This window comes from Hypoxylon fragiforme (genome assembly GCF_022984875.1).
Source record: "Hypoxylon fragiforme strain CBS 206.31 chromosome Unknown GGS25scaffold_2, whole genome shotgun sequence".
Taxonomy (NCBI): Eukaryota; Fungi; Ascomycota; class Sordariomycetes; order Xylariales; family Hypoxylaceae; genus Hypoxylon; species Hypoxylon fragiforme.
In genome coordinates, this window is record NW_026054757.1 from 3,899,824 (window position 1) to 3,927,698 (window position 27,875).

The 27,875-nt window shown below is 46.7% G+C and overlaps 4 protein-coding genes across 4 annotated transcripts; 3 read left to right on the forward strand and 1 right to left on the reverse strand.

Annotated features, from left to right (window-relative positions):
- The first annotated feature begins 4,068 nt into the window (after positions 1-4,068).
- GGS25DRAFT_149023 (uncharacterized protein) lies at positions 4,069-7,216 on the forward strand. Its single transcript, XM_049256379.1, has 2 exons — positions 4,069-4,290; positions 4,353-7,216. The coding sequence occupies exons 1-2, from the start codon at positions 4,258-4,260 to the stop codon at positions 6,885-6,887; spliced, it is 2,568 nt and encodes an 855-aa protein (XP_049120635.1). The 5' UTR covers positions 4,069-4,257; the 3' UTR covers positions 6,888-7,216.
- A 4,710-nt stretch (positions 7,217-11,926) lies between these two features.
- GGS25DRAFT_149065 (bromodomain and PHD finger-containing protein) lies at positions 11,927-16,081 on the forward strand. Its single transcript, XM_049256380.1, has 3 exons — positions 11,927-13,625; positions 13,810-14,837; positions 14,903-16,081. Exons 1-3 carry the CDS (start codon positions 12,189-12,191, stop codon positions 15,987-15,989), a joined length of 3,552 nt encoding a protein of 1,183 aa, XP_049120636.1. The 5' UTR covers positions 11,927-12,188; the 3' UTR covers positions 15,990-16,081.
- Positions 16,082-23,016: 6,935 nt separating this feature from the next.
- GGS25DRAFT_478429 (Serine/threonine-protein phosphatase PP1) lies at positions 23,017-24,866 on the forward strand. Its single transcript, XM_049259934.1, has 5 exons — positions 23,017-23,663; positions 23,762-24,163; positions 24,249-24,548; positions 24,613-24,641; positions 24,752-24,866. The coding sequence occupies exons 1-5, from the start codon at positions 23,484-23,486 to the stop codon at positions 24,768-24,770; spliced, it is 930 nt and encodes a 309-aa protein (XP_049120637.1). The 5' UTR covers positions 23,017-23,483; the 3' UTR covers positions 24,771-24,866.
- Positions 24,867-26,014: 1,148 nt separating this feature from the next.
- Positions 26,015-27,554, reverse strand: GGS25DRAFT_478431 (Rdx family-domain-containing protein). The gene is made up of 2 exons (XM_049259935.1): positions 27,176-27,554; positions 26,015-26,864 (listed from the first exon to the last, which is right to left on the reverse strand). Exons 1-2 carry the CDS (start codon positions 27,293-27,295, stop codon positions 26,178-26,180), a joined length of 807 nt encoding a protein of 268 aa, XP_049120638.1. The 5' UTR covers positions 27,296-27,554; the 3' UTR covers positions 26,015-26,177.
- Positions 27,555-27,875: the final 321 nt, after the last annotated feature.

Below are 27,875 nucleotides of genomic sequence, written 5' to 3' on the forward strand. Positions count from 1 at the left end.
TCATTACCCTAGGTACCCAAGTAGGTATATTGCAACTAAGGTGGTATTAGTTGATAGTGTGTGGAGTCAATGACATAATGGCTCCCCAGGTTCGGGAGGAAGTCAAGAGTTGTCAAGACGGGGGCCCGTCGGATCTAGATACGTAGCCTTGCTTGCCTTGACGTATGAATTATAGCTTGTTGTATCAAGGTTGGGTGTCAAAATAATGCAAGGCTTCAGATGAAAACCAATCGGGAGAGATGGTAGTTGTAATAAAAACCTATAGATGGATATAGATCAACTGAATTAGTTACCAACGGCGACAAGTCTCTAAATGAGCGACATGGGAGATTGTTGAATCGATGAGCAAAGCGAGTGACCGGGCGAATAACGGAATGGGTCGATTATATGGAGTAGATCCCAAGATCAGCAAGCAACTAGCTCTAAACCTATTGATGATGAACGTGGTTGGGACAATACCAAGTCTCTTGAAGTCTTGTTCGAGATACATACCTAACTTGAGCCCAAGGTCAATCCCAATATATACTGTCTACTACTAGTAGTAGTAATCAAGGGCAGTGAGTTTTAATCTTTTTGTTGAGAAGGAAGAGATGATTCTTCAAAGTTGCATGTGTTTGTGAGTTGATATATACTACATATGTAGGTTAGGTCCTTACCTAACCTACAGCTTGTAATTGTTTCATTATATTGAGGTTCTGCGGCGTAGAGGGTAGGGTAGGTAGGTGCTGTATGTAGTGTATTGTACCTAGGGTAGTGTAGATATGTAGGTGTATGTGCGCACAGATGAGGTGAGCGGGAGTAAACGGGTTGAATTATGACGATCAGATACGAAGGATGCGAGATGAGAGAAGTTAGACAAGGGACCCATGAATGGACCCTGATATACCTAAAAAGTGGGCACAAGATTTTGGGGGGACATTATCATTTATGGACTTTCAATTAGCTAAGCAAGTTCCTCGCTAAGGTTTCTCGGAAGTCGGGAGTAGGCGAGGCAAGGCATTGACAGGCGTAATGTTTTAAATGACCTCACATCACGAAAGTTAGATGGCTGCAACAAATAACCCTTGTCGATGTAGCCAGTAGAAAATGTCCGAGCTAAAAGTGTCTACTCAGAATTACAGTATACTATGCAGTAGAGGGGTAGCCGGCTATTATGTAAAAAGGTGTAAACAAAGCATTGTACTATGTAAACAAATATAATTCGAAAATGAGCCAATGTAGGAGCTGTGGGTTCTATATTAGGTATGTACTATACCTACCTAGTACCTAGTAGGTAGTACGTAGGTATTATGTAGGTAGGAGAATTGGCAGAGGATTGATGATCATATTGCCCTGCATATAAAAACTGAAGTATGGAGTAAGGAATACGGATTCCATGCGATAGCTCTGAATGGACGTGATATACAGTTCATATAATGGATACCTCACGCAAAGAAGGTATCTGGAATACCCAGCCTATCTTCGGTAGAATGTCACAACATATATATGTAGGTAGATAGGTAGATAGGTAGGCATATACATATAGTAGTAACTAGTATGCATGTGGGTAATAGTACCTAATCTCACATTTTACATTTTACTATGTATTTATGTTCAATGTTGATATTTCCATGTGCACATGTGTGTACCTACATACTATGTAGATCATATAATATAGGCATAGATTAGATGTATATAACCTCAGATTATCAACAATGCCTACCTACATCTACATGTAATCAGGTCTTGGACTGTTGGACATCTTCAAGTTCCTGTAGGACATACCTAGGGTAGGCTGGTACATAATGTATGTATGTACAGTAGCTACACCAATTTCCACATTTTAATGACTGGTTGCCAGTGGTTGGAGTGGTCGTGCGTATTTGCTACCGTAATTGATGGAGGTGCTAATAAAATTAGAGTCACTATCAATATCGACATGGGTCACTAGACATACCTGGCAATTTACACTTGCACCCTTGACCAAGTCTCGAGCACGTTCTGTGCGTCGGGAGGCCCCTCCCTCGTTCGCCAATACATCTTGGCTTTTAGCTTTTAGTTTTTTTGGCTTTGGTTGCTAGGCATCGAGAAGGGGTCCCGCGTATTTCCATTTAGTTAATCATGATATCTGGCGTGTCTTTTGCATTCTTTACCTTTTATGCATCGTCAGAAAACTGATTAGTTGCAACTATATGATTTACTCGGATTTCAGACAACAAGCGTCTCTCCCTAAAGCACCCATTCCATGAGCATACTACTAGGTTAGTAGTATGTAGCTTCAGCCTTCAAGTGGTTGATTGATAGGTATTGTACCTACTTATATAGTTAGCAGGAAATAAGCCCACGCATGAGAGACCGTCGCGTTGATCGATATCCTGGTTCGGATGATCAAAGACGGACATGCCGTAGACAGTTAGACTGCTTTAATTGTGCGCCTGTACTAGTAAGTAGTACCCAGTACCTTGTAGTATTGATGTGCGTGGTATTGCAACGAACGGGTGTGTAAAGTACTGGGTACGGAGACCTCGCATATCAAATTGATGCAGAAGATGCCGTTAAGGGTAATGCAAGCCAAACTGTCAAACAGGAAAAGAAGACGATGTCGTTATTGGCTACAAATACTGGGCTGATCGGATCAAGTGTGACCTATTGAGTGACCAAGCGGTGCTGGGCCCAGCTAGATGAGTCCATGTCCAGTCCATGTCCATCTGACGCCCTGGCGCCAAAATCTTGTCTGAGCCGCGCCGGCCACGAGAGTCGACAGGCTACGGAACCTCCATGGTTTACACACCCCGATGTGTGTCAATGGGCTCAAGTGCGCTGGAGAGGTTGTACAGACACCTATAGTGGGCATGGTGGGGGTATTAAAGTCCACTGTAGCACGCACTGCGATATGCTAGAAACAGCATTCGTGCAGTTAGCAAGAGTACTGGTACCCGGCAGGTAATTTTGCCCCAGTTCGCTTGCTCAGGTGGACACCGGTACCCACACTTGACCGAGAACACCCTAGCAGCAGCTACCCACCACACCAATTTTGTGAGGTCTTGAGTGGGCTTGGCATTTTGCATGTGGGCGCAGTGGGCAGTTGGTCCACATTAGGCCATCATCCAATTTTATTATTTGGTACTACAAGGGCTACCAGGGCTACAAGGGCTACAAGGGCTACAAGGGCTACAAGGGCTACAAGGGCTACAAGGGCTACCAGGGCCACCATACCTAGCACCCAATCCCATACACTAAACCTACCCATACACACTTTTACGCTAGTAATACTTAGATAAACCACCTACTAAAGTTAGTATATCTTTTCTTACCTCCCCAATCCGCCCGCCGCCCGCGCAAACCTCCTATCCCGCTTCTTCAAGCACTTTTTGCAATACCCTTTCGTCGTGGGTGCAGTGCCGAAAAGACGAAGAAGACGAAAAACAGGGTCAAAGGGTTAAGGAGAGTGAAGAAAGCCTGTCATCGTCGTCGCTACTCTCTACAACTCGTCTTTCCATCCTCTTAATATTAATCACTACAACATTCCAGAGATCCCCCCCCCTCCATCTTCCATTCACCTCAAGGGAAAAAAGGGAAATCTTTTTTTCTTTTCTTACACGAAAAAAGGTATGTGTGCATTGTCAACTACGATCACTCCATCTATTCCTGAAACCCAATCACCCAAAGAAAGCAGCCTTGTTTATCCAAATAATATTGCTTTGTGTTTACGTGGATCGTGACGCATGTGTCTTTTTCAATCAAGCTGCCTTGTTGCCTTGTTGCCTTGTTGCCTTGGCCTTGGATATTTTTGTCGTCCGTGTTATGTTATTTATCTCCGTGACCCGAATCCGCGACTCCTTGCTCTATGGATATGGTTGTACCCTTCTTATCCACAGGTCTGCACGTGTGTGTGTATAGTACCAATCTAACAAGACAGGACCTGGAAGATCTGATTTTCTGCGAGTCATGAGCATTGTTCTTTTCTTATTTCCCCTGTTTCACGATTTACTAGCAGCTGGTTCTGCAAGCATAGTAGATAGAACCATTCACGCATCCGTAAGGAAGCCAGGTTTCAACTTACTGATACTAACACTCCCCTCCATTATTTAGACACTTCCTTTTACTGGAGACGCACCGGCGCCGGAGCCTCTTCTCAAATAATCTCTAAAAAAAAAAGAGCTCGGTCAACTATTCCCTTAAAAGACCTCCGGCAATTTTCCGAGGCACATCAAATCGAGTTGAAACGTGGAATATCCCTTTATACCATTCTTCATGCCTACCCGACGATAATTCAAGATGGATTCGGAAGACGGAGAGCAATACGTTAAGGTACAGTACCTAGTCAACTCCAAATTGTTTTTAGGATTAGAATGAAACTGACATCTTGAAAGCGCCTGGCCGTTTATGTGCGGACGCACGAGAAGGCGCTCGCGAATGCCTTGCAGTCTCGAAGGCAAAATGGCCCTCGACATGGCCCTAGCCAGAGTGTCTCTTCCATACAGGTTCCAACCTCGCCGGCATCTATACCCGAACGTCCTGCGACGTCTGCCTCGACACCTGGCCCGCTTGCGGCGGCATTATCATTTAGTTCGCTGAGTTTAACGTCTAACAGTGTCAAATCAGCGAGACTGAGCCTCACGCCGCATCATCTATTCTATTTATTGACCCGCTTCGAAGAGCTTGGAATCCCTGTCGGTCCTATGAAGGTACGCTTGGAGAGTCTACATGACACCTCAGTCGCTGCCAACTATGTGTCGTTTCTGAGCTCCTCCCAACGCACCAAGAGCCGTGGTTCTGATGCTGTATCTATACGATCCGTTTCGAGCATCCGAAGTGTGATGACGGGGATGTCCTCCATATGGAATAGTTTTGGGATTGGGTCAACTATCTCTGCTGCTCGGGTTGAGAGACAGAAGGCTGCTTTGCAATCTGATCTCAAATATCTCTATTCTGCTTTCACCAAGATACCCACCCTCCGACTCGCACCTGACTGGCGTACGAAGTTAATAAAAGGCTACGAAGAGTTTCCCTTCGACTCCGCAGTCCCGCTATATGTCTTCAAGAATTTGCAGGCATTAGAAATCAACGGTATTGATTTTAGACAGTTCTTTGGCTGGGACCGTATGGCGGAACAAATTCGATCACTTACTCTCAAGCAAGCCAATATCGAAGACCCAGCGGACATTCTCATCGACATCGTACTAGACGATATGGACAAGAGGCGACGACGATCCTCAAAGACACAGTCATCTCCTACGGGTGCGTATGCCCACGCATCAAACCCACGACGAAGTCCTACAATTCCCTACGCTGGATCGCATGGTTCCAATGTGCCGCCGGAAATTCCAGAGCGTCGATATTCGGTAGCAGATATACGCATGGGGTCAATAAACACCGGATCAACCGAAAGTATATCAGCTCAGGAGTGCCGCCGCCCCTCTGTTTCCCGGGTCGAAACTGACGAGCCAGTAACTACTACCAAATCATCGAGACCTAGGAGTCATTCCCCTAATCGTCCGGCAACCGCTCGTCATCATACGACAAATTCTAGAGGGTCACATAAAGTGAAGCGTTCTGGTTCTGGTAGCTCACATTCAAGTCTATCCGATTCATGGCATAACCCGAGAAACAGTGCTTCAAACCTCCTTGCAATGGGTGTCCTCCCCGCCTCCAAATGGCGATTCTTGAAACATCTCAGCTTAGCAGATAACTCCCTAACCGTAATCCCAGCTACAAGCCTTGCTCCCTTGGCTAACACCTTGGGCTCTTTGGATCTCTCAACAAACCTTTTCACACAAATCCCGGATAGCTTAGCAACCCTCACCGCCCTTCGTGCTCTCAACCTTTCGCACTGCATGATTGACTCTCTACACTCATTACTTCGCAACCCTTTGCCAGCTATCAGCGCTCTAAATCTCAGGGCCAATCGCCTTCAGTCGATTGCAGGCATCGAGAGGCTCTATCCATTAGAGAGATTGGACCTTAGAGATAACCGCTTAACTGACCCAACAGAGCTAGCTCGTCTAACCGGTATTCCTGATTTACGAGAGATATATGTTGAGGGTAATCCTTTCACACGGACTCACCGAGACTACCGTGTTACCGTATTCAACCTTTTCCGCAACACCCCGGGATATACTGAAGATATAATAATCGATGGCTCAGGCCCATCCATGTCTGAGAGGAGATATCTCGTGGACCGCGTCGCCATACCCGCAGCCGTTCCTGTAGTTAAGCCCCATATTCCAGAAATACCGGCTGTAGATGTGAGCAAGCCAGCTAAGCCAGCCATTATCTACGATACTGCAAGGGAACCAGCCGTCTTGCGTAAAGAGAGGCCGTCTCGGCCTACCCCTAAGGCGGTAGCTAGTGAGGTCAACACAAGTTCTACGAGGCGGCGGCGTGTTCCCAAACGCAGAATAGTTGATCTCGCTACAAATGACCGTGCCGGTGATGCCCTACAGCAATCGATCAGCATCGACGAGGTTGCTCCTGAACCACCCGTCACGATAGTTGAGTTGAACAGTAACTATCGCGTCTCTCAGGCCCCCGAGACGCAAGCTTTGCCAACGACTGTACTGTCGGAAACGAGAGCACCCAATAGTGTGGATCTACCAGAGGTCCCACGTATCAATACCAATACAATTTTGCAGCATCCTGCAACGTTTCTGAGTAAGGAGACTCCGGATTTGTGGAAAGAAACACAGGATTGGAATGTCAGTGGTGAAATCTACCGGCAGAAAATTGAAGCACTACGGGACAAGGTGGGCAATGGCTACCTAAGCGTCCTTAACGAGGAGAGTTGGGAGTCATCTAGGCCAACGTTTGTTACTGGAGACTTCAGTCCTGGCTCAACGATACGGCCTAGCCACGCTACTCGTACTCCCAGTGCACAAGCAATCCCTACTGGTGGCACAATGGGTTGACCAGAAACTGGAGTCAAGTAGCCACCTTTTCTTTCCACCTCACGAGACGGTCCTCTTTGGGAAAGTAACACACCTATACCTGTTTCGTTATTGTGGAATTTTATATACCATTGTTGCATTGTGTCACTTTAGTTATGCCTGATATTCACGGAGCATAGCGTTTGGGCGTTTTGATGGAAGGGGTCTATGATCTTGCATTGTTCCGTTCTGTGGCATCACCATAGATTCAACGTGTTTGTTCTATTCTCATATAAATTTGGGCAATAGAAACCAGCATTATTCTTGCGAGTCCCGTTGGCACTCGGAGAGGGGCTTAGGTTGACTTGTAAAGAGAGAAATCTCGGAGCAAGAGACCTTCAGACTGAGAAGCCAGGTTTGGAACCCACAGGAGAGCACGCGGCTGTATTATCGATTGTTTTCTCGTTGATATCCATGATTACGAATTTCTCACTTTGGTTGGCGTTCAGAGGGTTCATGGGAATTCAAATACCTTGGTGATTTAGGGGGATCCTTTTTTCCCTGGTTTTCTTTTTCCTCGTCCATTTTCCTTCTCTCTCACCTCTTCTCGTGGCATTTCCCATAGCATAAGAATCGCGTGTTTTATGCATTTTAAAACAAAGTGGTCCGGGGTGGATGGGGGAAAGGGGGTTTTGTGGTGATGGTGGTCGGTCCAAATGGTTACCAACAACTAGAGAAACGGTTCACCTTCCCTAGTGGAGGGGAATGGTTGATGGTTAATGGAAGAAAACAAAAGACACGGCATGCATTCGTGCTATATCCTTCAGAACATCATCGATTGACTTGGCTTGTTGTGACTGTCTGTTTGTGACCGTGACTGTTTTGTATGGTTCCCAAGACTCTGCGTGTAAGTCTTGGTTGGTCTGTTGTAAGTAAGACGTGACCTGTGGGAAGACTGCCTACCTACCTAGTACCCACCTACCTAGGTACCTAAGGTAGGTATCGAGATACTGATAGGCGCTTGTGGGGTACTTAAAGTCCTCTTACGAATACAGCCAAACTTTCTATTCGGGTTTTTTTTTTTTTTTTTTTTTTTGCTGTCGGCAGGATGTTAACGGCAAGACACCTACTCTGCGCTTTGTAAGCACCTAACTACATAACTAGGCACAGAACCTATTAGGTTCCAAGGTTGCTATGACACCCTAGATGAAGTAGTAGTGGTAGGTAGTGAGTGAGTGGCAAGAGGGGGGGGGGAGGCTCTGTTGGTCCTTCTTCCCGTGAGTGACACTTTTATAAACGTGCGTAGGTACCTGGGTAGGTAGGTAGGTAGGCAGGCATCTTTAGCATGATCGATCGATCGATCAACGCCTGGTCTTCTGCGCTGGAGATGCGATTGGTTTTGCTAGCTGTAAGAATCTGGGGGGAGTGGGTAAACGTGGTGGGAGACGTCTATTAGGTACTAGGTACCTACCTCTCTACCACCAGCACGGAGACTTAGGTACGGAGACTCTGGTGATGAGTTGGAAAGGGGAGGGGAGGTGTCTGGTAGAGATATTGTTCCAGGGTCTTGGGACTACACCGGAGGCTTATGGTATAACTACTTCTTAACGCGATATCGAGGTGGTTTTATGTGGGGATGGGAGGGTGAAGCATGGTATGTTCGAATGGCATCCAACGTCTATTGTTTTTTTTTCTTTCTTTCGTTTATGATAGGTAGGACCCCAATGTTACCTACCACCTTAGTAGGTAAACCTGCCTACTTGACGTGTGACTATCGTTTATTCCGAGGACCTGGCATCCGATGCTAGGAGGGACCGTACTCATATGTCAAGGATCTACCTGGGGGCTAAATACATGAGGGGCTAGATAGAACAAACACGGCTTGCATGTATAGGTACCTGCCTAACCTAGGTAGGTGTGTAGTCTTCAGGGAGGTGCTAGAGGTCCCCGCGTGGCAACGACGTTGCTCTGCGTCTTCTAGGTTGCGCCTCGCGACAACATCTGCTTTTAGGGGTGCGGTCATAGCTCTCCTAGCCGGGATCTGGTGAGCATTGATTTACATAGATGTTAGTCACTTATGACGAAAAGGCCTCTACTCAGCTGATCTCGGCGGTAATACGCATCTTGCTAAACCTCTTCAGAGACGATGACTTATAGGTTATTTGATTAAACTCGACGGCGAAAACTAACTTTTGGCCTGCTCGTCCTTTAAGCATAGGGGCTGTGTCTTGCTCAGTAATGTCTAGGCAGGAAATGATATATGAGAGCAACAGTGGTGGTACCTAGTTATATTAGTATTAGAAAACAGTAACTCTTCTCCATTCATTCATAACCCCGTGTCGATGCCTACATACGTAGTAGGGTGAAGGAAAGCTTCTAGGCTAGGGCCTTAGCTAATAAGTAGTACATGAAACAAGTGTCCACTGAGCTCGGTGCAGTATGTGCCTCGGTGAGTTGACTAGCCCCTTGCGACTAGAGGATTGGATGTAGCTTTTAGTAACTAGTCCCTGGGTATTTGATCATATTGCTTCGTACGGGGAAATAGGAGAGGATTTCAGCTGCTCGTGAATGCCTGGCTGGCGCCCTATCCATGCTAAGTAGGTAGAGAGAGAACGAAGATGTCGTTTCGTGACTGGTCAAGTTTTATCCGAGTTGTACGTAAGACGTGATCTCTGCTGATATGGGTTGGTAGAGTTTATGTATTTACAAGGAGCATACACCAGATACTTAGGTTAGTAGGTGGCATTCGAATAATATCAGCATTGATTACTTGGGTGCTATGCAAGTGAGAATAAGCCAATTCAGCACTTCGTTATTACGACGCCAAAAGAAACGAGCGCGCTGCTCTTCCCGAAAATTGAAGGATTGCATGGAACGGGACGAAAAGAGGAAAAGAAGGGGGAAAAAAGCTTTTGTATAGGTAGGTAACGCAATTCGGGGGCCGTTTTCGGCGATTGGTAGTTTGTTGTCGATCGGGCGTCTAGGACCCTGAAAAGCTGGCATGATCGTATATATATATATATATATTCCATGGTGTTTTACTGGCTAGAAAACTTTGTCTGATAACCACGGCCACGTCCTCGCGGCCATAGTAAGTCGGCGCTGATCGAATTTCAGAGCATTAATCTAGGGACAAGGGATATGCATACCGGCCTATGCGACTCACCCTCTGGCCGCCATGGAGAAGTATCCGTGTCCTACGCTTTTCTTTAGGGGGCCCGGCCTCGTTATATAAACCCCAAATATGTAACTTTGGCCAAGTTAATTGTAACCTACCTACGTGGTGTGTAGGTACCTGGTACGCTAGGCCGGTTTCTGTGGCCGCCCTCTGAGCTGGCTGTTGACGATATTCGATCCGCAACGCTTTCATTGTCGACACACTAGAAGGTAAGAGATAATACCTTTCGCTCTTTAATAAGTTAGATGTGATGTTGCTAGCTTGGCTAGATAATTGTACGAAGTTTTTTGACTCCATTTCTTGTTGGTAGGAGTAAGTGATGGTGAGGTATGTGATTGCTGTTCTGCATTGATTTCCAAATAGGCGAAAGGGGTATGTATATCTTGCCTAGGTACACGGGTAGTAAAATGCCTAGGTAAATTGTCATCTAGCGACGTACTAAGTCCGCCTCAGATAAATAAAGATAGGTAATGGATGCTTGGGGGACTTTTAGAACTCCACCTTCGGGATCGTCGTAGCATTTCGCCAACGGGGCCACAGTAGCAAATTTTGCTAAACTCACCGAGCTGCAGGTTATAAACAAAATGTGCATCCATTCTATCCCAACCTTGATTACCATCGCAACACATATTAGGGTGGCAATTGTGATGTATTATTGATACTGCTCATTTTGATATTTAAATCTGCAGTAGGTTCAAAGGGGTGATCCGAGTTGCGTCGCTTGCGATCAAGCGAGCTTCGGGCCGCCTCCTATTTACCTTATTGAAAATAACGTCAGAGAACACTATAGTTTGCTGAAATATGTGAGAGGACACACGAAGGGGTTGATGAACTAGTGCGGTTCTGGGAATGACTAGAGCCGGTTGGTTCAAGTGTAGCCACCACTGAGATCTTAGGTAGATGAATGGGAGATGGTCAATCAGATAGTATCGCAATCCTATCATACGCCCACAAATGAATCAGGTACCTATATACCTCATAAGATATAGATTAAGCCGAGGCTTAGATTGAATTGGGTCCCATTATGTTAAAGGGACTAGGGGTGACCCAAAGCTACGGCGACGGCAACGGGAATGTGCGTGCAGACCCGGTATGACGGCATTCGGGGAGGTGTTTGACGGGGGGGAAGGGTCTAGATCGACAGGAACAAGTGTCAAAGACAGGGAGGACACTTACAAAAATAACCTAGCACATGGCTCTGGGTTGGTAACTCAGCACTGGATCATTGGTGAGTTCTGTAGGGCTGAATCTAGAAATGGAAACGACTCGGTACCCTTGAGCTTGATGGGCCAATGTGTAGAGACCCCACCCCCTTTTGGGATGTGTGTCTGTGTCTGATTGGTGCGCAGAATACCTGGTAGTTAGTATGATGAATTTGGGTTTTTATTTTCTTGTTATTTTCTTATGAGGGAAGAAAGAAGGGGGAGGATAATATTAAATCTCTTGAACTCATTCATTTTTTTCTTTTTCTTTTTTTCCTTTTTTTCATTCTTTTCATCTTATACTTCGTATAGTTACAATACAATTGTTGGAAAGAAATTAGCGAGTGAAAATCACTCGTGACTGTGTTATATTTATTTTAAATACTTGTAGGTTGTAGTTGCCAAGTGAGTGACAAGTTGGAAGTTTGCTTAGTGATAAATGTATACATAATAAGTCTCGATCAAGTCAATAAAATGGGGATGCACATGACATAGTGTTCGTCTGAACTCTAATGATATAGGCACAGGTGGAGATAATTGGTGTAGTCTGAGTGGCTGATCCGTAGATTCGGGGGTTGCATCATTCCAAAAGTCCGGGGTTCGAGAGGGGCAGCCTTAAGCTTACGTAACTGTGGCGCGCCGAACTTTTCCCTTTAGGGGCTAGACCCATCACCTCCAGCCGACTTCACCAGCGCGTCCCTCGTTACTTTTCGCTCTTTCCTAACGACTTCCTTTCAACAACCACTTCTTATTCCGACGATTTCGGTCAAGAAAAGGTTCATCATACCCTCCTCACCAACTCATAAAACATCTCTTAACTAAATTTCCCCTTTTTTCTCAAATGCCTGTTTGCCGACCTCGACCCCATGACAAACCCCCTCGTCTTCTCCTTGCGACGCGCTGATTACGACTCCCGATCATCGCCATATCTCTTCTATAACCTTTTCGAACATTAAAGAAACCATGGCACCGAGCCCGAGAACACCGCGGCAATCCGCTCTCGCCCGCCCACGCGGCCGACCGAGAGGCTCTGTTAACACTGTGCGACGCGTTAGAGACGGCAGCATCGTCGCGGCTACCGAGCCCCCTCCCAAGCGCCGCCGATACGCAGCTATAAACTCTGGAAGTGTGAGCAGGTTCAATGATGCAATCGGCAATGGACCAGGTGACGCTGCTCCTGCGACTACTGGTCGCTCGAGAAAGCGACACAGTGCGATTTCCCCCACCGGTTACCCTAGACGCGAACGCAGTACTCGTACCCGCACTGCTACCCGAGTCGAAGCTGGAGATGAAATGCAAATAAGCTCTGCTGCTGCTGTAGCTGCCGCGGTCGTGCACAGTGAAGGATACAAGCCTAGAGAAGAACGTGGTTGGGAAGAGTTCCACCCAAACCTCGATATAGATGCTACGTTTATGTTGTTCCACGCCGAAGACGTGGACGGAACTGCCAAACCAGCACTAGACACGACTGTCTCCGGCCTTGCTACTGTGGATAATACCGAATCTGGCGGTCCTTCGACGGACCCGAAAGTAGTGTCCAACCCCTTCTTAAACCCCCCAAATACTGTCACGAACAACCCAGTGGCTCCTAGTACACTTGCCATCACACCATCTAGGAGACGTGGTGGCCGACTACCACGAGGAGAATCACTATACGCTACTCGCGGGGAACAGCAAGTGGCACCAAACACTCCCACTCCTCTCCCCATTCATGGCCAGAATAACAAGGAGAAACTCGATCTTAAGCATCCTTCTTATCGAAAGACAGACCGCATCTTGCTCTTTGAGAGCAAAACATTTGGTCAGGCTCGATACGTTGACAAATCTATGATGAATGTTGGATATCAAGAGAGCGACAACTTTATTCGCCCAGAGCGAAGACTGATCAAGGCCAGCGATACCAACATTGAAGATGAAGCTGAACAGGCTGCCGTCGTCAAGGCTGATGTGGATTCGGTACCTCAGCCAACCCATAATCTAAGCCGTGTCGAGTACGACATGGACGAACAGGATGACATGTGGCTAGAATCGTACAATGCGCATCGAAAGTCACAGGGCTGGAACCCAGTCACTCGTGAAATCTTCGAAATCATCATCACTAGAATTGAAAAGGAGTGGCATGCGCTAGAGAAGAGAATCCCGAAGCCTAACCCGAAGCCACCACAGACCCATCGTCCTCGATCAAGCTCCGCTGCAGCAGTTAATGGCGAGCCGCAGGCTGGAGAAGAGCAGGATAGTAAATGCGCGATTTGCGATGACGGCGATTGCGAGAACACGAACGCAATTGTTTTTTGCGATGGATGCGATCTTGCGGTCCACCAAGAGTGTTATGGTGTTCCATATATTCCGGAGGGTCAATGGTTATGCAGGAAATGTCAGCTTATTGGTCGTGGCTTTCCGGTGAGTTCCCTTGGTCCCACTCTACTTATCTATCTAGTACACACCAGCACGGTATTTACCTAGTGAGAATACTACATGCTTAGTTTACTACTAGGTAGTAGGCTTCTTGGTTGCTAGGTTACCAAGTAGTAACTATTTTAAACCTCGAAAAAGTAGTACCTATTTGCTAACAACATCTTCTTAGACTTGTATCTTCTGCCCTAATTCCGATGGGGCCTTCAAACAGACGAATTCTTCCAAATGGGCGCATTTGCTCTGTGCTATGTGGATTCCAGAGGTGACACTGGGCAATCACACCTTTATGGAACCCGTCATGGACGTGGATAAGGTCCCGAAGAGCCGCTGGAAGTTGACCTGTTACATTTGCAACCAACAGATGGGTGCCTGCATACAATGCGGTAATAAGGCATGTTATCAGGCATTCCATGTCACCTGTGCCCGCCGCGCCCGGCTATTCTTGAAAATGAAGAATAGCTCGGGCGCTTTAGACGTGCTTGACGGCAGCACCAACCTCAAGGCGCTTTGTGATAAGCATTGCCCTTCCGAGTATGCAAAGGAGAATGACGTAGTTCGCGCTACCAAGCGGGCCAAGAAGTTTTACAGGAAGACGATGAAGGGGCGTATCTGGGCTAATAGCCGCGCCAAAGCCATGTCTCTTGCTGCATCCCATCGCAATGCTATCACTGAACACCCGCCCGACGAATCGCAAATGACGGGTGCGAAGATGTCTGCCGTACTGGGAGCTAAAAAGGGACAAGCAGGAAAATCCATATGGAAACTACCTTCCGGAGCTCCTGTAATACCACAAGCGGTGTTCGAAATTGTGGAAGCATCGCTACAGCGCTTCACTTTTCTCAAGCGTAAGGAGTTTGTTAGTGACGCTTGCCGTTACTGGACATTGAAGCGCGAAATGCGTCGTGGCGCCGCGCTTCTTAAACGCTTGCAACTGCAGATGGAGACTTTTTCCTCTATGGAACTCACTCGACGCAACTTTGCAGCCATGGGCCCTTCAGGCAAAGCTCGCTTGTCGAGACGAATCGAATTTTCCGAGACCTTGATCAAAGACATAGAGCAGCTCAAGGTCTTGTCGGAGCAATTGGTCCAACGAGAGAAAAGAAAGCTCGAAGCTGCCGAGATAGAACAAGAATTCGTCGACACATGCTACTTCCCTATACACAAAATGCTCCCACCAATCGTGGAGAAAGCCATAACGTAAGTTTACAGGATCCTATTCAGCTCTATTATTGTCTGGTGTGCTAATAAAATACTCTGTATAGGCTGGATAAAAATCTATTCCACGACGGGCTTCTAAAATTATCAAACAGAATCGATGAGCGTTTCTACATTACCACCCTAACCTTTGCTCACGATCTCTGCGACGTGATCAATGTCGGTGTTAACACTGAGCCTAAGTCTTTACCTGATGCTCAGCAAAAAGTCGGTCTAGTTGCTCCCGCGATATCTAAATCCGACTTCTCAGATTACCGCGACCGGAAAAAGCTTGGCAAACGAATACTTAAGTCAGTTCAGCCCCAGCTAGAGACAGCGCTACGCCTCGAGTCTGAAGCTGCTCATAAGCCCTTCGAGGCCATGAAACTACAACTAGAGTCCATGATGGAAGCGAGCCTTGAATTACGCCAGCAAACTGCTGGCCAAGGAAATGTCGAATCCGAACAAAGTCAGGACGTCATCATGGTAGACTCAGCCGCTGCAGAGATCACTGTTGGTGGCCCAGCCGATGGTATAGCCATTACAGAAGAGGCCTCTGGTGATCTTCCCATGGCCGAAGCTGGCGGTAGCGGTAATATCGAGGTCAACACGTCTGGATTCGAAGTGGCTGATGAGATGGAAGGGGTTCAGGCGTCTACCAATATTATATCCAGCCGGGAAACAACACAAATAGTGATAACCAAATCGGAGCCCATGCCAGGCGATAGCATGCAATCGATAGATACCCCACCGGCAATGAATGGCTATGTGGGCGCAGCACCTTCATTACAACCCGCTCCTCCTACCCCTCCACAGTCCAACGGTAGCTTGGGACACCAACCGAATGACCCCCTCACCGACGGTGGCGTCGTGTGGTACTTGCAAGATTTCGAACCCGAGGGAACTTCAGCGATCCAGGAGCAATGGCAAGGAAGAGATGCCGTCCGCAGCCTTAGTGAGGAGCTTACTGAGATCGATGATGATGAACTCAAGGGACTCGGGGTCGAAATCAACGAAGATAGTATCACGGCCTCACCCGCTAATACCACCGAAACCGTGGAACCGGCTGCTACCGCCGCCCCCGCCACGGTCAGTCCTACTAAGAAGAGCGGTACCAAGGCAAAAAGGCGTAAGGCGCCTTACCGCCGACGCTAGATAATACCCGAATACCCCTAATATTGTACCAATAAGCACGATTGGGTTTGCCCCGCCTCTAATATTTACTCATTTTCTCCTTTAAACTGTATTTGCAGACGCGAGCCGGCTCGGGCCGGCCAGCATCTATCTAACTATCGCACTCAGTCACGTTAATGTTATAAGCACGGATGGGGGGTATTATATGAAAGGAGACTGGAAGCCTTCTATGGAGTTCGAGAGGAGTTCGCGGTCCCTACCCTCTATTTTCTTTTTCCTCTTCCGCGTTGATGTGACTTTTCTTTTAAAAAGGGGAGAGGAAGGCGTTAGGAGAGAAATGGCCGGCTCATCATTGCTTGTTTGCATGCGTGCGTGCGTGCGCCTCTCGCATGCATACGTGGTATTTTTTTTTTTTTTTCATTTTACTACCTACCTGGCTTATTTCTACCAACCCCCCCTATGCCTTTTCCTTTTCATCGAGAAATGCACAAAGAGAAAAAGAGAGGAAGGGGAAGGGGAAGGTGGAAAGAGGGGGGGGAGGGAGATATATCACGCTTTTGACGTGTGAGGTGAGCTGGGCCGACCTGTTGTGTACCTACCTACCTTAGGTACTTCATGATGGCTTTTATCGCCATCGGCTGCCTGGACGTGGAGGCTTCAGCTTTAGTCTCCCATATACCTACCTATCTTCAGGTACCTAGTCGTATTCAACAATTGAGTTCTTTACTTTAACTTTTTATAATTAGTGTTTTTTTTCTGTGAGACTATTGAGTGAGTTGTAGGCTTTGGGGGAAGAGGGGGTGGTTGATGTAAATCTGTAGGTACCTGGTAAGACGCCCATGGTTGGATGCCTAGGTACGTAGGTAGGTGAGTGTTGTGGTGGATGCGATCACTGCGTAGGTACTAGGTCCTATGAATGTTGTGCGCGTTTGTGCTGCGTGTTGTTGGTGCTGGTCAGCTGTTAGCCGCGCGCGATGCTTGAGGGAGAGCGAGGCTGCTGCTGCGTGTAAATGGCCTGAGTACACCCACCTGCCTTAGGTATGTAGGTTAGGTACTACGCAGGTAGGTAGGTAGGTTATGGCTGCCATCGGAAAGGCGAATGCATACTATGTATGTTGTGTGGGGATGGGGAGAAGTGTATGTTTCTCTTGTCCTTTATAGGGGGAAGGATAATCTAGGTAGGTAGGTAAAACATAACTAATATCTGGGCTTGCTTAGGTAGATAGGATAGATATACTTACGTTGCGTTGTGTTGTGTTGCGTTGTGAGATTAAGTCGCTGGATACGTGGCGGTAGGCAGACAGACGGGCGAACGGACACGTGGCTGGGTTAGGGGGTTGAGTATGAGTATGACGTTGGTGTTCGTGTTCCCCTTCTAGGTCTGGGTAGGTAGGTAGGTAGGTAGGTAGATATATACTTAACCCAGAGAGAGGCCTTGATTGCCTAGTCCTAGCGCCTCCCGTCGACTTCTTGCCAGAGTCGTGCCGTGAGGTTCGATGGAGTGCTATGTAAATAGCTTTCCCTAGGTAAACTATAGATAGCAAATTCATTGATGGTGCGATGTGGTTAACGCTTTTTCTGCCGTTTGAGCCCAGGGATTGATTCTCTGGCCGTTGGCGACGCTCGTAGGTTGTTCCAAAAATAGGGAGGGGGGGGGGACGGATCTAAGAAGAAGAAGAAGAAGGAGAGAAATTGCGTTTATTTGTGCCAGCGGCTCCGAGTCCCGGGGTTGACACGGTGCGGGATTGGGAGGGTGGTGCGGCGACGGCTGCGTGATATGAATGGATATAACCCGATTGTGGCTTCTGCGTCAATTCAAACAAATGCCTTGGGAGATTCCAGAGCTGGCTCTTGAGCATGTACAGACAATGGCTCTCTAGTCATGGACCTTGGGCAGGAGAGTTAAGCCGGGGCACTGGGAACTCCTAAGTCGGTCAGTCCAGGCCTACCATGATACGAAGGTCTATAATCGGAAATATCGAGCAGAAGAGAACCCACCCGATCAACATGTATAACCCCAGGGCTAGGTAGGTACATGTGAGTAGCGGGTTGCTAATGAGTTTCGGCAGGGCAGCTGGTTACGATGGAAAGATACTGACGATGTATACATCCTAGGTAGCCTCCATGTGGCCCCTTCGGCAAGCTTGGAAGTCTTGTTATTTAGGTACAAGGATGGGCTCAAAGATGGTATAGGTACCTTCGCCGTGTTCAAGGATATCGTGGATACAAGTTTATGGAGAAGTGCTTAGCTATGAGAATATGAGAAAGGGGCGTGGGTGGGTGAGGAACGTACTTGATGACTAGGTACATCTGCCCCCTTACCTAGAGAAGGATCTACTCATCTCACGAGGATACCTATGAATCTGACTTGGTATAAAAGGCCTTGCTTATATGTAGCCTCCTCCAGTATATTTCCTAGGCTACTTAAGGACTTGAGGTCATCACCTGGGGCGGGTGTCTAGCTGTTAGCCTAGATGGGTGCTGTCTGCCACTTCCTTCCGAGTACCAGCATAGCCTATAAAATCAGAGTCTTACCTACTAGTATATCACCAAGTCGACTCCCGCCTGTGAATCTCGGATACCTGCGGGTAGAAGAGGCATTCAGTAGTCGGCAATACATATATATATATATATATATTGTGTGACGCGTTTCGGGTTCGATTCCACTTGCCGGTGGTTGCAATTGGAGACAGCAGATAATTATACCTCAAGGCATAGATAGGTATCCTTTGAGATGAGGACAGGTCATAAAAAGATAAAACCCCAACACCCGTACGCCAGACCGAAGGACAAGAAAAGTGTGTCGTCATCGCCTAAATAGCGTTGGCATGGTGGTCAAATGTCTTGGGTGATACCCGGACGTATATGCCACGCATGATCAGGTGAGAGACAGTGGAGTATATTCGATAGCCGAAGTTGGGTTCGCGTCTGCACGTTACTTATTTATTCAAAAAGCCTGAGTGGTAGGGACTTTACAACGTGTCATTGACAATAAAAAATCTCCTAGTGACTGCCCCTATATCCGAGGAGAGAGATAATGAAAGAAAGAAAGAAAGAAAGAAAGCGACATAGACAATTCTCTCGGCAACCTCACAAGATGAGAGTGTTTTTTTTTTTTTTTTTGGTTACTGTAATAGCAATACTTCACATCGGGGAAATGGGCTCGGCTCAGTTGACATTCGCGTTACCCGATCTGTCGGTTGACCGGACCTCGGTTGGAGGCCGAGCTGCGAGGATTTACGGTTCGGTATGCTTTGCAGATGAGTTCCCACGGGCCACAGTAGTAGCTGGATGGTTTATTTCTCTTCTCACTCGGGCATCTTCTCTATTAACCAATTCCCCGTAGGTATCTAAAAGCCAATGTCAAGATACCTAGTCAGGATAGTATGTATGGGATGTTATACAACCAGTGCCGGATGTTAGGGGATATATCGTATTGGCCAATCGGTAGCGATATGACGAGCTAACATAATTAGCTGTCTGCCTAGGTAGCCACCGTTGTGATATCTAGCTCCTGCTAATCAATCATGTGACCTGATCATCGAAGCATACATATATCATTGTCACCATGTAGCTTCGTAGCTACCTAACCTAGGTATGTAGGGGTTGCGAAGCTCGTGACTGTCCTGAATCCCAAGCATATCGGAAGCCAGACTCTGCGGGTTGTTCTACAGCGTATCATCCGAAAGCAAACATACCTACGTATCTTGGTATGTGTATCTGACCTAACATAGGTGGTTTGTAATATCTGGCCAATGTAAAGGCCACTCTTCTCGCTTGGGTATCTGTTCTTACTCGACAGCGATCCTGCAATTTACATTATGCCTAGAAGATGGTCGTGACACTCAAGGAGGCAACTAGTGAAATACTAGGCAACCCTAGGCGTCAGAGACAGCGAATAAATCCATGAAATTGCTGGCAGGTAGTGGCCGGAATTTCTTCCCCCTAAAGTAGGGATGAGATGAGATGTCATAATTGAGAGACCTTCCTATACGACCGAGACTAGAATATGCTATACTTTTGATTTTTATTATTATTGCTTTTATATCAAGGACAGTTGGCTCATCGTCCGTTAGTGTACGGTCCATTTATTCTAGGGGTAATGGATTTGGTAATGCCAGGAAAAGGAAGCGGCTTGAGAAGAGCTGTAATGGTTTACCTATTACGGTATATACTTAGATAGGTACCTACCTATGCATTTATTAACGGAGTATCATGACTTATAATCACTTACCACACGCGCATCTAGCCTAACATACTCAACGCCAGAAGACACGCACATAGATGGGGCTACCTATATCCATTGAGGCATTCATGGATGTTGTAGGGTGGTTGCAGTCGATTTACGGCTGCCTTGGGAAGGAGAAACAAATGATACTTCCACGCAAAAGTTGATTACCTACCTACGTAGGTAGGTAAATATCAAAGTGCCGTAGAGTCGATGCCCTTGGCAGTTTGAAGTTTAGCCAAACTATCAAATCTGGGCGAAAATCATACCTCCGCCGGGCGTACAGTAACGTTGCGTATAAGCCCACTATGGAAGTCATGATGTTGTGATGTACGAGCGCTCACGAGAAGGGCAATACCACTTGGACAAGACACCAGTGGAGTAAAAGAAGCAAATCGTGGGGGTGCTTCGTGAGAAGAAAACAAAACAGGGGGCGACAAGCGGCTGTCATGGGCCCGTAATGGACTCCGAGATATTCTCCTCGGCGAAATGATAGGAGCTTGATCTTGAATACAATATGATTTCGTGTGTCTGGATGAAAAGAAAACCAATCCGTACTGAAAACCTTTACGAGCTGGTACCTAGCTTGTGAGACAAATCCGAATCTAACTGAGGGCTACAGCTAGTGAAGGAGTATGACAGCCAAGATACTTCGGCAAGTAGTACCTACAATAGCAACAACAACAAGAATGACGACTCGTATTCTCCTAAGCTGATCTTTTTATTCCATGTTGTGATTCACTCCGCGTTGTATGGTTAGCTATTGTCTAGGTATTAATATAAGTCGCATTATTCAGAATTTGTGTCGTCAAGAAGGATATTTACCTCCTGTAGGTTAGGTAGGTAGGTACCAATCCAGATTGAGCAAGTACATAGCAAGTTCGGGCTTGGGGATGATATATTTCATCGCTTGAAGGTGAAATGAAATGGTAAGGCAAAGAAAAGGAAAGGAAACAAATAACACATCTATGTAGTAAATAAATTTGAAAATAGTTGGAGTTGTTTAACTATGTGTTTGATATGTTTATATGTTGAAATGTTGAAATGTGCTTGCTTGGGTAATGACATACTAGGTATACTTACTTAAGTACATATGTGAGTATATCCATTTAATATGTAGATATGAGGTAATACGCTAAGCATCAATGATAAGATACTAGGTACCTAGGTACTCGGTACCTATTTCTGGAGGGGGTTTTCCTTGATATTTTACCTTTAGGTACTTGGCCTTTTCAATTTTTTTTTACTTGCACAGCCTCAATTTCGCCAATCAGAATTTCACATCTGAAACCCCACCTGCTCACCTGCCCAGCATTTCTTTACCCCCTTAGGCCCTAAGATACGACCCTCAAACCTCTACAATGGTAGTACTTAATACTTACCTACTATGTATGTAGTACCTAACTGGGAACCAAGTCGCCCCTAGCTCCCCACAAGTACCCAGGTCGATTGTGAGAATTTATGTACATGTAGGACTTGAAGTTGTAACAGCTAGTAACAGCCCCAGTTCATTACATAGTTTTAACTTTAGGCGTTGGGAACAAACTTACAGGGGGCCTATTGGCCTATTCAGGCCCTGATTTCAGATTTCAATCGCGTAGGTGAACTTAAGTACAGTCAATTATGTAGACAACATTGAAGGAGGCAGGTAGGCAGCCTAAGGCAGGTATCAACATTAAAATAATATGTACCTAACCTAACCTAGTAGTGCCGTAGCTGGTGCAGCTGCTACCCACTCTAACCAGTCTGAAGGACTTTCTTAACAATTGCAGCATTGTTAGCGAGTCTGCAGCTTTTTTTTTTCTTTCTTTTTTTTGATTTTGATTTTTGATTTTGATTTGATTGAACCGGATTCTTCTGACGTTTCCATCGGCTTTGACCCTTTTTCACCTCTTCCCTCTCTTCATTTTTTCTGCCCCCAGACCCCGCGACAACGGCGACGCATTCCGTACAATTATTTTTCCCCAACTACGAAACTTGTTGTCCCTTTTTTTATTATTCCACTCTGTCATAAGACTGCACATTAACTACGGTGAGCTGCGAGATAGATTATTTCTGTAGTCTTCATCTAGAAAAAGACGAACGAACCGGGTTTCCGCATTGTTTTGAAAAGCCCCAACCTATTCGAATAAAAGCGAACACGCTATTGCCCTGTTGCTTGCTTCACTACCTACCTACCTACCTACCCTACGCTGCGCTGCGTACCTACCTTTAGTACACTAACAACCTCCTGGCAATCCGGACCTTGCGAATTGCGCGCTTTGTGTTATTGTAACAACAAAACAGCAGGTGGGCAGCAATTCTTACGACTCCCCTCGACTTTTTCCCCCGATCGTGACGGACGGCATCTACCTTTCCCAACCCAACTTCTTTCACCTTTTCAACAAAACTGCCACTGTCATTATCTCCGCCCCCCCCTCTCTCTCCTCATCCTCCTTCTCCCCCATCTCCACGACATCTTTTACATACCCACTGGCGAGTATATCGAGTCCTAATAATTACAGTGCCGATTACGATACAACACGCATATTTTGAAATAGGAATTTCTTCCCATTTCGCTCTCGCGAAAAAGGTTGATTGAGAATTACCCACCTCATTTTTTTTCTCTCTGCATTCTACCGACCGACGCAGATTTTCCACGAAGCCATTGCCAGAAAACCCCGTCGCAGCCTACAGGGCGCGCAACAATCAGGAGACGACGCATTCTCGCTTCACTTGTCGAGTTTGCAAAAAAATTAGAGTGCAAGAGTAATAAATCGCCACTAGACTCTTTGTACCTGACATTAGCATCGAGCCCTCGAGCTTCCTTGGAAAGCTTCGTGCTAGCTGAGATCACTTCATCGTGAGTTTTTTCTTGCTCCCTTTTTTGGGGTTTCTTGATAATCCAAACCCACCGCGCGCCCCTCTTCCCCACTCACCTTGTCGTCACCTTTCAGCTTCTCTCAAATCCAATCCACCCTACCTAGTAGTTACCTCTTAAAAATCCAAGAACCACAAGATCCAAGATCATCCTAATCGGCATAAATCGGCACGGTCCTAATTTGTACAAGGACTCCCCACCCCTTCCTATCTCTTCTGTCTTTGTCTTTATTTCATTGAAAGAAACATAAATGCATTGTCAACTAACCTTTCGAGTTGTGAGTAGGCCGAAGAAGTGCATCATACTTTGACATCGGGCTCCACCGTATCTCCCCCAAGATCCCGGCCCTCAACATCCTACCCTAGGGCCCTGATCTCACTCATCTCGACTTTCGTGGGCCAACTACCTGGCAGGTCAGGATCCTAAGATGGCGGATCAGCACGAAGTTGATTTAGACTCCGTCATCGACCGCCTCCTCGAGGTGCGCGGCAGCCGACCTGGTAAGCAGGTTCAACTTTTGGAGACCGAGATTCGTTTTCTCTGCACGAAGGCCAGAGAAATTTTCATCAGTCAACCCATTCTGCTAGAGCTAGAAGCGCCTATCAAGGTACGTACGCAATTCGCCTCCCTGATCCTAGAACATTGTTTATGATGGATGCAAGGGAGCTCGAGCTACTAACGATGATGTCTTTTTTCTCCTTTTAGATCTGTGGTGATATTCATGGCCAATATTACGATCTCCTACGCTTATTTGAATATGGAGGGTTCCCCCCAGAGGCGAACTACCTCTTCCTTGGTGACTACGTAGATCGTGGTAAGCAGTCTTTGGAGACCATCTGCCTCTTGCTCGCCTACAAGATCAAGTACCCCGAGAACTTCTTCATCTTGAGGGGTAACCACGAATGTGCGTCCATCAATCGTATCTACGGTTTCTACGACGAATGCAAGCGCAGGTACAACATTAAGCTATGGAAGACGTTCACAGACTGCTTCAACTGCTTGCCAATCGCTGCAATTATTGACGAGAAGATCTTCACGATGCATGGCGGTCTCAGCCCTGATCTTAACTCTATGGAGCAGATCCGCCGAGTGATGCGACCAACGGACGTAAGACATCCCACTCCCCCGCTTATATCCTTTGTCTGCCCATACAGGCACCGGATTATCGCTGACTGAACCTTTTCTTTCTTAGATTCCTGACTGCGGTCTGCTTTGCGATCTATTATGGTCTGATCCTGACAAGGACATCACAGGCTGGAGTGAAAATGATCGTGGTGTATCTTTCACATTTGGCCCTGATGTTGTGTCTCGCTTCTTGCAAAAACACGACATGGATCTGATCTGCCGTGCTCACCAAGTCGTGGAAGACGGTTACGAGTTCTTCTCAAAGCGACAGTTGGTCACTCTGTTCAGTGCACCCAATTATTGCGGCGAATTCGACAATGCCGGAGCAATGATGAGCGTAGACGAGAGTCTATTATGTTCCTTCCAAGTTTGTGTCCCCATATGCTATAACAACCATCTTCGATCCCAACTAATCGCTCTACGCGCTTCAGATCCTCAAGCCTGCTGAGAAGAAACAAAAGTATGTCCCTGGCGGCCTCGGAGGCAGCGGTTTCGCATCCCCAAGAAAACAGTTATCCAAGTCTTAAAGAAAAAACAATGAGTATTTATACGAACTTCCTCGTCTTCTAGGTTCGGCCGCTCCCGATAAATTTGCTTCCTAAGCCCTCGCTCGAGTCCCGATACTTGTCCTCGACCCACGATCTTGTCGGTATCATATCGTCTTTTTTTTTAGTTTACCCAGCAGACCTTCGACCGCAATGGGCGTTTCGAAAACGCTGTTCGAGTACAACTACATGACCCGCCGCTTTCCCAACGAAACACAGGTTCCAGCAACCTTAAATGACCGCAGAACAGATGCAGATGAAAGGGAGATGATGATGGATGGTGGTGGTGGTTGTTATTACACGAGAAAAGAAATAAAATCAGGTTTTTCATTTGGAATGGTCTTCCCACGTGTCGTCAACCTAGCTTGCGTACACTGCGTGGCCATTGATGACAAGGGGAAGAAGTCTAGACAGTTAATTTTGTTTCCCCCGGATGTGAAACTTACGAATTCATGCAACGATCTGCTTCATGGTTCATTCATGCCTGTTGCTCAGTTTAGTCAGTTGTGAAGTATTGCCCCGCGTTGCCTGATTTTGCTATGCTGCATATGCGTCTTGGTTGCATTACATCGCTATATCTCGAGTGAAGTAATGGTTCAATCTGAAGGAAGGAGGGGAATAGTCGAGGTGGTGTGCGGATATGATCAATTAATGGTTACAGTCTCTTATGGGGATTTCTTTCTCTCCTAACGCCAATCAAACCAATCTAGTATATTAACCAGGTGGTAGGTATGACTTCATGCTTCTCCTTTTCCTGTTTTGTTCCTTTTCTTACATACACACATACATACATGCATACCTCTATCTATCCAGGAGAGATTTTAGTAGACAGACCAATTGTTGTGCCAAGTTTCCATGGTGAGGGATCCGTCATTACCCCCCTCCCCCTTCTCACCCTTCTCCCCCTCTCCGTCCCCTTTTCCGCAAGTATTATATTATATTATATTCGTAGATTCAAGGTTAAGTTGTTTGGAATGTGGAAGTATGCAGAAGGAATGGGATGGGAAGGAGAGGTTTAGATGGGGGGGGGGGAGTGTGCGTGTGTATGTGTGTATTGTGCGTTTTCCCATGCTATGTATGCTTCCCTTCAAGGGGTGAATCGATATATATAACTTTCTATATAACTTATACATACCACATATATAAGTTCTAGGTGCCTAGGTTAGATAGTCCTACGTATCCTAGTGGCTAAGTTGTACAAGTAGAGATGGTGTCCGGATTTTGTCTATTGTTATACATATGTATATCTCTGTATATATCTGCGTATATATATATATATATATATATACAGCCCAATTTCCTCGTTGCCTCCCTAGGGTAGGCAGAGCAAGTAGTTAGGTAGGCAGATAAATATATACCCATACATAGGCCCGGGTTGAAATAGCCCAATTTCCTGACTTACCTACCTACCTACCTACCTACCTGTGCTAGATAATCAACTACAAGTCAACTTATTCGCAGTCCTCACACTCGGACTCTGATGGATCGAGAGGCTTCTTCTTCCCCCTAGGTAACGGCGTTTCCAGTGCCGTCACTATTGCTGCTATCACCGCCTGGTCCCAGGACTTAGGGTCTGGCTCACGGGCGTTCTTTTGAGCCGCAGCTCCTGGCTGCCGCGGCTTTCGTTGTTTTTTCGGCTTTGGTGCCGCTGCCGCTGATCCTTCTGCTTCCGTCGTCTGATTCTGAGGCTCGGTCCCTGACATGGTGGCATTCTCATTATCCGCGGTTGGCGGCTGTCGTGGTTCTAGCCCTGCTACTGCTGTCGTTATTTCTGCTAATGCTGCCGCCGTCGTCTGGCTCGCGGACTCTACCCTTGTCCGCTTGGGAGCAGAGGAGGAAGAGGCGGAGTAGTCCCTGTCGACGTGTCCGAGGTCCCGGCCCGGCTCGATGACGTCGCGGACGCGCCGCTTCAGCTCCTTGGTCTCGGGGAACCCGCCATCGAGGTTGCGGTCCCAGAGGACGCGGTGCTGGATTGTTGGGGTGGGGTTTGGCGGAAGGGTGGGTAGGGAGGAGGAAGGGTTGGAGGAGGATGAGGGTTGAGCATAGGATATCTCGACTGTGAAGGTGCCGCCTGTGGATGGCTGCAGGGCTACCTCGCCGAGGGCGGTTGAGAAGGTGGAGAGGAGCTCTTGCGCGAACTAGAGGGTTTGGTTAGGTTTGGATGCTAGAGGAATGGATGGTATATCATCGCTGCTGAAGCTGTTGCTTGGTAGGTAGGCAGGCAGGTAGGTAGATAAGCAAGGATCTGAGGTTCGATGTGATGTAAGGGGCGTATGATAGAATAGAGATAGATGGTGGGGTCGCGCGAGGAGGGGCAAGTCTTTGGTGGCTTAATATCGTGGGGGGGAGTAGATACAGGATTTTTTTGTGGTATCTTGGAGCATTGGGTATAGGTATGAATATAGGAAGGGGGGTGGATATATGGTTCTCATTAATAGGCAATACTTACATAGGCAGCTCTCAGCATCCATTTACATTGTGTACAGAAGCGGATGGTGACACGGGGAAGCGGAAATGGAGAATCTGTTGATGCTGCGGGACTCGAGGTCGAGGCCGAGGTTGAGGCCATTGTCGACGAGGCTTAGATATTACCAATAGTAATAAGTGCCGGCTGGGTTCCAGATTGTCTTATATATATAGGTATGTGTGTGGTTTGAGGTGTGTATAGACTCAGAAGGTGTACTATGTATGTAGGTATTTAGATATATTGATGTAGGTTAGCTACTTGTGCAATTGACTGTCAATGGGTTCAAAACTTCAATCATTGATGTTAGTTGACATAAGTTCCAAATGGTATGCCTACCTAGTAGTATGGGGCTAGACATAATATGTACATATGTAGTTAAAGGGACTCGGAGAAAGAGATGCGTCAAATAAACGAGCTAAGGCTAAGATAACCTTAGTTACAGTGGTGTACCTTCAATGTTTGTCTAATTAGGGTATGTCTAATCCTACCCAGGTCTTGACTGTACCTAGCACCCGTCAACTGGGACCTTCAAAGTTCAACCCCCTTTTAGTTACAGCACAATGATTAGTATCTTCAATCTTGCCCTTAGCGAGGAACTAAACAAAGAAATGCGCCGTCAATATCAAACCTGATTGGGCAATACTTTCCAACGCGCTGGCTACAAGTCAACTTGAGACGGAGA

What these genes read in the sequence shown, in the direction of transcription:
- GGS25DRAFT_149023 (XM_049256379.1), top strand. Translation starts at nt 4,258, where the DNA reads ATGGATTCGGAAGACGGAGAGCAATACGTTAAG. An exon ending in ACGGAGAGCAATACGTTAAG is followed by an intron (nt 4,291 to 4,352) that starts GTACAGTACCTA and finishes ACATCTTGAAAG; the next exon opens with CGCCTGGCCGTTTATGTGCG.
- GGS25DRAFT_478431 (XM_049259935.1), bottom strand. Translation starts at nt 27,295, where the DNA reads ATGGCCTCAACCTCGGCCTCGACCTCGAGTCCCGCAGCATCAACAGAT. An exon ending in GGATGCTGAGAGCTGCCTAT is followed by an intron (nt 26,865 to 27,175) that starts GTAAGTATTGCC and finishes CAAACCCTCTAG; the next exon opens with TTCGCGCAAGAGCTCCTCTC.
- GGS25DRAFT_478429 (XM_049259934.1), top strand. Translation starts at nt 23,484, where the DNA reads ATGGCGGATCAGCACGAAGTTGATTTAGACTCCGTCATCGACCGCCTC. An exon ending in AGCTAGAAGCGCCTATCAAG is followed by an intron (nt 23,664 to 23,761) that starts GTACGTACGCAA and finishes TTCTCCTTTTAG; the next exon opens with ATCTGTGGTGATATTCATGG. An exon ending in GAGTGATGCGACCAACGGAC is followed by an intron (nt 24,164 to 24,248) that starts GTAAGACATCCC and finishes TTTCTTTCTTAG; the next exon opens with ATTCCTGACTGCGGTCTGCT.
- GGS25DRAFT_149065 (XM_049256380.1), top strand. Translation starts at nt 12,189, where the DNA reads ATGGCACCGAGCCCGAGAACACCGCGGCAATCCGCTCTCGCCCGCCCA. An exon ending in TTATTGGTCGTGGCTTTCCG is followed by an intron (nt 13,626 to 13,809) that starts GTGAGTTCCCTT and finishes ACATCTTCTTAG; the next exon opens with ACTTGTATCTTCTGCCCTAA. An exon ending in ATCGTGGAGAAAGCCATAAC is followed by an intron (nt 14,838 to 14,902) that starts GTAAGTTTACAG and finishes TACTCTGTATAG; the next exon opens with GCTGGATAAAAATCTATTCC.